Genomic DNA, 10,850 nt, shown 5'->3' with positions numbered 1-10,850 from the left:
AGGTTATAGAGCACTGATTTTGTTAATATATCCAACTGGTAACTTTATTGGGTCATGGTTTGCTCTGTGGGAGAACTGAGGACGTGTCAGTGGGCCATCTGGAGAGTATTACAATGGAAAAAATGTTGGATTGACCAATGGGGTATAAACTGTCGGGGTTATTTCTAGCTCTCACTGTCTCTCTTTCTCCCCCTCCTCTGTTGGATGGTTCCCTCATACCTCAAATGCACAAAAAACCAGAGCGTAGAAGGGTGGGCGAGAGAGGCAGACAGAGCAACTAGGAGAGAGAGAGACTGGGAGGGACCGTGGGTGAGGTTCACTTGGATCCAAAACCCAGTGAAGCAACAACTTATTAGAGAAACAAGGCAGAAAGTTCTGGAGCTACAACTTTTCCTGAATAAAGCAGAAGGAGAAGAATTCAGTCACTTAAGGAATCTGGGATTGCTTTTAACACAGCAAAACTGTTGTACGCTCTCACTTTGGAGAACTTTTACTGAGCTCTGTGCTTCAGGAGTGCTGCGGAAATACAGGAAGTGGTCTCATTAATACTGACAAGTTTTTCAGAAACAAAAAGACTAAAGTTTCCCTGCAGCTGCAGAGGCAGTGAAACTTGGGCTGACTACTCTGGCCAGACTTATTGAGTTTTAGTCATGTCGGGCATACTTCCCCTCTTTCTCGTATCTTTGTGTCTGATCGTGGGCTCAGTCCAGAGCCAAAGCTCATCTCAGGATGCCTTTATAATCCAGTACCTGGAGAGGAGACTGGCTCAGATGGAGGTAAGCTGATGTTGGTTCTTCTGTTTCACATCAACTACATGTATGTGCATCTGGCACGAGGTCAGAGACACAAAGAGCATAGACTCAGCCCCCACCTATTAACTGCTGTTTGTAGTGTTACTCACTTTGCTTTGACATTTTGCTGAATGCTGCAGTTCAGTTCAGAAAATTTCATCTGTACTGCATAATCTGATCATCTAGAGTTGTGGAAATCTAAATATAAGTATCTAAATATCAGTCAGTATGTTTTTCCAATCTATAGAAATACACCATGTCTCATTATGGTGGGTTTACTACATTTTGAAGGACTTTCAGGTACTAGCTTAGTCTGTTATCAAAATCCAGAAGTTTTGCAGAACTGGAGCAAATAGAGAAAAGACTGATCAGTGAACTTGTGCAGTTAAAGAGTGTTTGGCTGAAGGCTGTCAAGATACAAATTATGCCAGTTCCATCATTCTTACTGTTTATGCAGCGTGGGATTACAGAACAGCTGGAGCCAGTCCCAGCTGTCATAGAGCGAGAGGGAGAGAATACCCTGTACAAGTAAAAGAAAGAGAAGAAGAAAGAAAGAAAAAAGTAGGGGGGGGGGACAGAAACACAACTAAATCAACATATGATGTAAGCCCCAGACATGAACACTAACATTTAACAAAATGTCAGACAAGTGAGAACAGGAGAACCAAGACATAAACACAGGGGCTAGACACAGGCAACATTAAGGGCAACTGAAAACTACTAATAGAAATCAAGACATGAGCCAAAAGGCAGGGCTGCAAAACTGAAACTCATCTCTGGAATAACTATAAAGCAAAAACTGAACTCAAACACGAAATGATGTCACGATAAAGTTTCCAGTTTATTAGCAAAGAAAAACCAAACCAGGAATCCAGAAATCCAACAAACACAAAACTTGCTCTCACAAAAAACGGGGGTGAACTGTGCAATCAGTGGAGGAGAGCGAGAGTGTAAGCGAGCGATAATGAATGAATCCCAAGGCAGGCAGTCAAAGTCTTCAGCCTTACTTTTGCTGTGATATTTCCATAAACAGGAAGGAGGAGTCCATACTACAATCCAGGGCACTGGGGAGTTTGGCAGAGAGTGGGCAGGTGGTAGCGGTTAGGAGGGCACGATTTACTGGTTCCGAAAAGCATTTGGAAATCTCCAGGAAAGAAGGCTGGAGATCACGGACCGGTTGAGTTGAGTTCAGCTGACGGCTGGTGGGCACCGAAGAGGTGAAGACAATCTGGCAATGATCTGCTGCACACGGCGCTGTTAAATACTGCCCGCTACATGAAGAGCTGCAGATCAGGTGTGAAGGAAATCCAACTCCCAGACCCTTCCAAAAAAAAAAAAAAAACTATTTCCACACAAAACAAAAATAAACAGGAATGCCCTGATCATGACTTAAAACAGTGAAACCAAGAATCTGAAACTGGGATCAAGACAATAAAGTGTTTCTATAGATATTCCTCATTTGGTTTTTTGATGGCAGTGGTGGTGAATCCTGTCTAACACTATGTTTTCCAAACAAGGTTGAGATCTGGTGACTGTGTAGGCAATAGCAGAGAATTCACACCATTTTGATTTTCATTAAACCCTTCAGTAAGCCTCCATGCCCTGAGGCTGAGGTCACTGTCATGCTGAAACAGACCACTATGATGTGGTCCACTGTGTTTCATCTTAATAGAGGTGAATGCTAAGAAAAACTTTGTATTGCCTCACAGTGACACCTTCCATTAAGGGAACAAGTGATCATCAAACTAGATCCCATCACAGTGGGAGGCTACGGTTCAGTTTTTACCTCTGAGCCGTAAAAGGGCCGATGGAGTATTGTCACCCCGCCTGGGAGATGGCCGGGTGGGTGGGTGACATGAACAGTGAGAGGTCAACTTTTCTTGTGAATGCAATAACTTAAAAACAAAGCAATGCATCAAGTGCTATTAATGTACAGAATGAGTGGAGCAAGGCTTTGTGGTATTGTTCATACCTGACCAAGTTAAATTTACGTGAACCTTTTTAGTTGTTAGAGAAAAAATTTGATATTAGTTCCATCGGTTCTCAAACTAAATATTCTAATTTTAACTCCTTTTCTCATGAAACTAGGAGCGCCTGAATCAGTGTGAGCAGAGCACCACAAGCATCACCCAAAGAACCTATGACCTCTCCAGTGAAATCAGAGGTTATCTGTCTACACTCAGTGTTCTCAGGTAACATATGTGAAACATCTCCTTTACAAAGTTTCTCTCAGTACAGACTATTTAATTGAAAAATGAATGAAATAATGACAAATTTCCAAGAGACTGAATGAAATACATGAAATAAGCACTGTTTTGCTGTACAGATCAGAGGTGAAGAGCCAGATGGACGGCATGTCTGTACGTGTAGACCGGATGGAGAGAGAGCTGGAATATTTGGAAAACAAAATTCCCAGTCAGTCTGAAATTGAGATGGAGGAGGCACTGCTGGAACAGCAGATAAAAGCTGCAGAACTCGACCTGCTGAAAAGGAAAGCCAAGATCAAAGTGCAAAATGGTGCTTAAATAAGACGAGATATTTAAAGGTCCACATAACATAAGTTTGGAAAATAGAAACAAACAACAAAATGTTCATTCCTGCTTCTGTGCTTTTTCCAGACTGCAGCACGGGTCTGAGTCAAATCAAGTCTCTCAAGATTGTGAAGAAGGCAGGAGACACCTATGGTTCCTGGTTCAAGGACCCCTCGGAAGGATCAGCCAAGGTCTCTTCTTTTTTTTTTATAGATGATGAAATAACTGGTTGTTTGCAGCAGAGGTAAAGCTGTTTTTCCTTCTGAGCTGCACTCTTCTGTTTATCTTTCTCTCACTGTCGCTCTGTTAATGGACACTCACTGATCTGTTCTCTGAATAATCAAAATGAATCATGCTTTTTGGACTATTTTGTCCTATGTGATTGCATCAGCTGTTATCAGATGACCACCTGTGATGGAAATGGCTGGCTTAAGGTGATAAAACCACATACAATTATTACCAACTGAGCAGCTTCCCTCCATTCAGCAAAACATTTTAACATCTTTGAGCACTCTTCCTGGGACTGAACCAGGAATCTTTGGCTTGTTAGGCAAATGTGTAAACTATATACTATGGAGCTCCTAATAATTAATAATTCCACCCAGATGTAAATGGCTGGGTGTATTGTAGCTATATAAGATTGGGCAACAGAATAAAACCACCTGCCCAATATTCTGGAGCTGAACTTAAAAGCTGAGGCCAGACTGCAGTTTATTGATTGGCCACTTGAGGCTTGTTCCAAAAGTGAGACAATTCCCATGGACTGCTGTGTTAAAGTGGCAAAATTTAGTGCTTTAAATTAACATGTTTACAGCTGCATGATCAGGTGCGTTAACAGACTGTCCAAGAAGTCTTTTCAAGCTTTATAAGTGAGTAAAATTCTATTATTTTATTTAAATGTTAGTTAGAATAAAACGGTGTCTGCGGCTGTTCACACATGCACCCTACAGATGTACATTACTAACCACACTTACTAGCTTTAGGTAATAAACTAACTTTTCTGTGCAAAAGTAGTTTTTCTGGCTCTAAACACTTAAGATGATGCCAACCAAAATGCTAAAAGCTTTTTAAAACAGCCTTTTTATACAGTTTATTGTAAAAAATAGAATATAAAGCTGAGCTGCAAAATCTCAGCTTGTCCCAATGTGAAATCTTTCAGATTTATCTGCTCAGCGGAATTCGTAATGACACCATGCTGGAGTACGTTTCCCTGCAAAGCTTCACAGAGAGGACTTCATCTCCAGCAAAGGTGGTGCAGCTGCCTTTCCACTGGCAAGGATCGGGTCATGTGGTCTACAATGGATTCCTCTACTACCACAAAGCAGATACAACAAACCAAATAGTGAAGGTTTGTAAGTGATTTAGCAAACATGAATGTGATGTCGTTCATGTGTACTTCACATCAAGGCATTCTTGTGTTGATTTGCACTCTGTGTACAAAAGGGGTTGATTAAAGTCGTTTATGTCGCTTGGCAACAGTTCCTGGATACAATTGCAGTTTACCAGTTTGAGACTTCATAACAGGGAGCTTAGTCACTGAGGAGTCGGTCTTGTTTTCTTTCCTTCACTTCTGTGTCAGCTGAGGTCAGTGAGCAGAGAAAACAGTTTTGTTCCAGTAGAGCTAAAGACTTTTGTCAGGATACTTTGGGGGGGGGGTTGAAGAATTTCCAGTATTTTATTCCATTAATCACAAATATAATACATGTCTGTGAGGAATGTCATATTTGCCTCAGTTGTACTTAATATCACTTTCTTAATATTAAATAGTAAGCAATGTGGTGTCCCTCTCATTGCCATGCAAGTGATTCTGACCTACTCTAGCTGACATGGGAGCATTGCTAACACAGCTAATTTGTGTAAGGTCGCTCATGTGTGCACTGGTTTTCTTTCTTTTTCTTCTCACAGAAGCCTTCTTTAAGTAGTACATAAAGTAACCACATTTTGATAGATGGTGGCTTGTCTGGGATTTTTAAAGCCTTTGGTTTGTACAAGCCAAGTACTGGTCACCAAAATTAAATAGAGTCTACATTAATATTCAATTCATTTTATTATTATTTATAAACCACCAAATCACAACAACAATCGCCTCAAGGCACTTTATATTGTAAGGTAAAGACCCTACAATAGTACAGAGAAAACCCCAACAATCATATGAGCCCCTGTGAGCAAGCGGTTTGGTGACAGTGGGAAGGAAAAACTCCCTTTTAACAGGAAGAAACCTCCAGCAGAACCCGGCTCAGGGAGGAGCACCATCTACTGCAACGAGTTGTGGGGTATGTGAGGAGCAAATGACAAAGACATGCTGTGGAAAGGAGCCAGAGATTAATTATAACTAATAATTAATGGCAGAGTGGTGTATAAATACATAGTAAGAGAAAAGAGGTGAGTGAAGAAGAAACATTCAGTTCATAATGAGAAGCCCCCAGCAGCCTAGACCTATTCCAGTGTAACTAAGAAAGGATTCAGGGTCACCTGATCTAGGCCTAACTATAAGCTTTATCAAAAAGGAAAGGTTTAATCTTAGAAGTAGAGAGGGCTGTCTGTCTCCTGAATCCAAACTGAGATCTGGTTCCACAGAAAAGGGGCCTGAAACCTGAAGGCTCTTTTTACCATTGTACTTTTTAACACCCTCGAAACCACGATATTATTAATTATACCTACAGTATGCGCTACTACAAGCCAAAAATACTACTCTGAAATGAATCTTTTGTAAGCTTGTTAGCATGCTAACGTTAACTTTTATCTTAGTCCAGTTTCAACATGCAGTACCCTCCAACTCTGCGCTAATAAAGTGACTAAAATAGCACACCACTGTTCACATACTTTCAGTAGTTACTCAATCTAATTTTGTGCTTAGATAAAGTGACTCAAATAAAAGGCCCTCTATGCTATAATGATGTCCGTTCATATCAATTAAATTCCTAAAGGTAGACCTGCTGAATGGCACAGTGGTGGACAGCATGCTTCTTCCAGGAGCTGGTCATATGCCTGTTTACAGTCTGAACCCTAACACTTACCTGGACATGGCTGTTGATGAACTTGGCCTCTGGGTCATCCATGCAGATGCTGAGTATGGAGGAAACCTGGTCATCACCAAACTGGAAATAGGTAAAGTACTACTCCTGCTACACATACACAGTTCTGTGAAAAAGGTTTTGAGTCTATATATATATATATATATATAATAAACAAGCATCAGAGTGGTTTCTGATCCATAGACTGTATTAAAAAATATATTTTTATGGGCAACAGGAGGTGAAATGTATGGGAAAACAGGCATCACCTTATTTGCTCTTTAAAAACTTAATGATGAGTTTATGCTCACAGGTCATTCAACAAGTCAGAAAGGAGGACTATACAGATCTAAAGGTCTTTCAAAGCTTTTCTGTACATGGGCTGCTTGTTCACTCATTCTAGTTCTTGCTTCTAACAGTTTTCAAAGGAGTGCTTTATTTGTTTATTTGGACAAGTGGAGGTCAAAAGAACACGAAAGGCTAAAAAAAAACAACAGCTATTGCAAGTGATTACTAAAAAAATTGGAAAACATTCTGGTAAAGACCTGACACAGGACCTGAGAAATGCAATTGGCCCTGCAACTGACCCATTTTCTGTGCAGTTTATCGTTACCATAAATGGTCTCATCAAAGCATAAAAGTAGCACAATTTTGATTCCCCATGCAATTATATCTGTAAAGCATCTGAAAGGAACTGGCTTCATTTTTCAGCATGACAATGATCCCAAACATACTACTAATGTAGTAAAAGCATACCTGGATAGAAAAACACACAATGCAACAATATCAGTCATGGATTGGCCTTCCCAGAGCCCAGAAACATTATTTAAGCAGTATGGGATAATCTTGAGAGAGAACATAACAAAAGGCATCCAACATCAAATGTCCTTCAAGATGCCTGGAGAACTAGACTAGACTACTTAAAAAAATAGCAAGAAGGGTTCCCTAACATAGAGTTCAGGCTGTGTTGTGGTCACACCAAATATTTGCTTTAAAACTATAAGAACTGCATAAACTCTATTTTGCCTATATACTATGTAAATTTAGTAAATGTACCTATATTGCATATTTTTGGGGAAATGACGGGTGACTCAGAACTTTTGCCCAGAGCAGTAAATCCATCTTTTGTACCCTCTATGGTTTGATCTCGCCACTTACATAAAGCAAGAACATATATTCATTCAGTTCACCTTTGTTTCTTTATATGTTAGGAACCTTGGCAGTAGAGTCTGTGTGGGACACACAGTGTAGAAGCCATGACGCTGAAGGAGCTTTCCTAATATGTGGCACCCTTTATGTGGTCTACAACACACGCTATGGAGGACGTTCCACCATACAGTGTCTCTATGACATCCATGACACCATTCACAGGTTGGCTTGTACACATGCACATGCATGCACAATATACACTTGCACACATACATGCAGTATCTATATGACAAACCACTTTCTTTTCCCTGTGCCATCCCGTTCCCTGTGCAGCAATGAGAGTCCTGTGATGTTCTTCCCGAAACGTTATACCAGCCATAGCAGCATCCACTATCACCCCGGAGACAAGCAGCTGTATGCCTGGGATGATGGCTACCAGACGATATACAAAGTGGAGACACGCAAGAATGACCAAGTCATTGCAGACTAATATTACAACAGTGTTAATATACTGATGTTTGTTGAGGACATAGTTGCTTCGCATTGTAATGTACTGGGTACCCCTTAAGTGTAATTATTCAACATTCCCAATGAAATCACAAGAAAAATTGCTCTACTGGTGTTGTCGCTGTTGAAAGATGTGGTAACCAAAGAAATGTTTTAAAATGTTTTAAAAAGTTTAATTTTAATGTGTAGTTCAAGGAAAGATGTATTTTAACCTAAAACAGGATTGTTTTCTGTCTTGGTTTACCACAATATAAGATTTACACTTTATGACTTTTGTGATCAAAAAGACCTTACGGTAACGATGTTATCACTATATTTAGAGAAAAGTTTTATGAGGCAAAAAAGCAGACATTCAAATAGAAAGTTTGCATTTAAACGCAAAACTGCCATTAACTGTGCCAACATATATAATGCATGCTATTTTTATGTGAATTTCTGACACTATACTGATACACTGAAATCAACTAGGCACCCCAGTGTTAAAATATGACAAGAAGCAGTTCCAGAACAAGTTTTAGTGTGTGATGAGTCGGGTGTGAGAATGTGTTGGTTAATTCTGCATCCTGTATTAAAATCTCTATTATCACTTGAAAATCATGCAATAAAAAAAAAAATCACTAATAAAAGCGTACGTCTAGGAAAGCTAATCATAGGGTATTTTATAATCTGCTGTTGTTTAGTGCTCCTTTGCTGGCAATGGATGCTGCCTTTATCACTGTGAAGGGTTATAGACATGAATTCTATGTCTAACTGAAGCCTTTTTAAGCATTTTACTTTATACTTTGTAGCAACACAATAAAGAGCATTTAAATGTCAGGGTTTTCAGTATGTTTTTCAGAATGATGAATTCCATCTTAAAAACTGTTTGAAATATGTGACGTAGAATATGTCTCTGTCAGCTGAATAGCTGAGTTCTCCCAAAAATGCTAGCATTATTTCATTGCTGAAGTTGGTCAACAGTCTACCCAGCTGTTAAAATCTTCCAATCCCTCATGTATAAGTTGCTAATATAGTAGTATTGTAAAGCTTATTTATTGCACTTGAACACAAGAACCAAATGTCAACATTGTATATTCTGCAAACAGTAACAAAATAGTGCTGGAAACTCTCATTTCATTTACACTACACATTCTCATCGACATCAAACATTATGCCAAAAAGCAGATTCAGTTCATCTGAATGTTGAGATGAGTGATGAAACATGTCTCCCACTGAAAACGCATTGTCCAGCTGAACAGAATCAGCTTTCTGGGATTTCCTTACATTTATGATTGAGCATGCATCGAGACATCAAAGAATAATGGTCTCAGTTTACGCAGAACCAGCATGCATGCTGCGTTCATCCTTTGCACATTTGCATCTTCTTGTAGAATGCTCTTAAAATCAGCATCTTAAGAGGATTTACCTTCACATTATCCAGTTCCCCTCAAAAAAGTAGCGGTCTAGTACAGCAGACATCCAGTAAGACTAGACTAAAACTTCAATACGACACATAAATTGTGGAATCTGCTTTTTACAGATTGTGTTGCCATAATCTGCAACAAACGTTATTTATTAGTTTGATATAGATGAACGTTCTATTTTGAACTGTTTGTGACTTTTAGTGTATGTGAGTGCGCTGAGATGGTTGGAAATGCATGTGAATCAGATGTAAATAGTGCGACAGCGCCCTCTCTTGGTTATGACCGGTTATATGTTTACCTTCGTTCTGTCCCCTTTGCATTAAAGTCTCAGTGGATTACTTCATTTCCCTTGTTTTAAACGTGATAGAAAATGGTGATGTAAAAGATAGTAATAATTAACTGTGACAGAATAAATATATTTCATTTATTTCATTTAAAATACTGATAATAAACCGCCATTTTCAAGAAGTTTCAAGAACTTTGCTCTTTCAATTTTTTGCTTTCCCCATTAATTATCACATGACATAACAGGTGTACTTGGTGACCCTTAAGGGCCTGACCCCAGGGTGGAGAACTGTGAAAATCAGCTCCATGCTGACCAGATACATTCGAATACTGCGTTTGCTTTAGTGCATTAATATTGTTAAGTCACATTTCACTATATATATCAGGTCTTAAGCTTCTTTATCTTTGAAGAATTATATTGTTGTTTGATGTTTAGTAATATAGATTTATAGCATTTTCGCATTACTCGTTTCAAAGTCTCTGATTTAACCCGCCCATTTTCGGTTGGAGATGACGTAGGAAAAGGGGCGGTCCCAGAGCGACCGTTTACTTTGACAGCAGCGGCAAGAAATCTTTTGGACGGTGAATTTCATTTTTCTTTTTTGGGAACGGATGAAGTAGTGTTCGAAGGATTTTCTCATCACCATGAAGCGGAGAAGCAGTACCAACGTCACCAGGAGGAGTTCAACAATTAAAAGGCGCAGTGAGAATTTGCGTTTTGATGAATTCGGCTTTGCTCTCACTAAGAAAAAGGACCAGAAACTTCATCACCGGTGTCACGATTACAGGTGCGGAACAGGTTCACGGTACATTAGCTCCCGTGTAAGCGACTAGCCTGGCTTATTATGTTCCTCACCCGAGTCATTTACTCCTAAACGCTAGTTATTTCAGTATTCACTGTCTCAACTGTGTTCTTTAACTGTATGATTTTAATCTTGTTGTTAATGTAAATTAATCACTTCAGTAAGTTAGAGTCGTGGTAACACTAGCTGTCGGCTTTAAGAGTTTCTAACTATCTTGTTCTTAGAAGTGGAAAGTTAAAGTCCTTTAAATTATTTATCGCCAACTGTATTGATCCATTTATTAAATTGAATTTAAGTTCAGCAAGTTGCTGAAACAAACAAGAAAAGCTGAGTTAAGCTGAATATTTATAATGTTAGACAAAGCTAC

General features: G+C 39.3%; 1 protein-coding gene across 1 annotated transcript; it reads left to right on the top strand.

Moving 5' to 3' along the window:
* The first annotated feature begins 288 nt into the window (after nt 1–288).
* olfml1 (olfactomedin-like 1) lies at nt 289–9,795 on the top strand. The gene is made up of 8 exons (XM_063480493.1): nt 289–776; nt 2,880–2,983; nt 3,118–3,308; nt 3,410–3,513; nt 4,482–4,670; nt 6,250–6,430; nt 7,548–7,707; nt 7,819–9,795. The coding sequence occupies exons 1-8, from the start codon at nt 651–653 to the stop codon at nt 7,973–7,975; spliced, it is 1,212 nt and encodes a 403-aa protein (XP_063336563.1). The 5' UTR covers nt 289–650; the 3' UTR covers nt 7,976–9,795.
* The last annotated feature ends 1,055 nt before the right edge of the window (nt 9,796–10,850 follow it).

This window comes from Pelmatolapia mariae, linkage group LG7, assembly GCF_036321145.2.
Source record: "Pelmatolapia mariae isolate MD_Pm_ZW linkage group LG7, Pm_UMD_F_2, whole genome shotgun sequence".
Lineage (NCBI taxonomy): Eukaryota > Metazoa > Chordata > Actinopteri > Cichliformes > Cichlidae > Pelmatolapia > Pelmatolapia mariae.
This window is presented reverse-complemented; position numbering and strand designations above follow the sequence as displayed.

Coding starts and splice junctions, on each gene's coding strand:
- olfml1 (XM_063480493.1), top strand. CDS start 651: ATGTCGGGCATACTTCCCCTCTTTCTCGTATCTTTGTGTCTGATCGTG. Junction 777..2,879: donor GGAGACTGGCTCAGATGGAG/GTAAGCTGATGT, acceptor TCATGAAACTAG/GAGCGCCTGAATCAGTGTGA. Junction 4,671..6,249: donor CAACAAACCAAATAGTGAAG/GTTTGTAAGTGA, acceptor AAATTCCTAAAG/GTAGACCTGCTGAATGGCAC.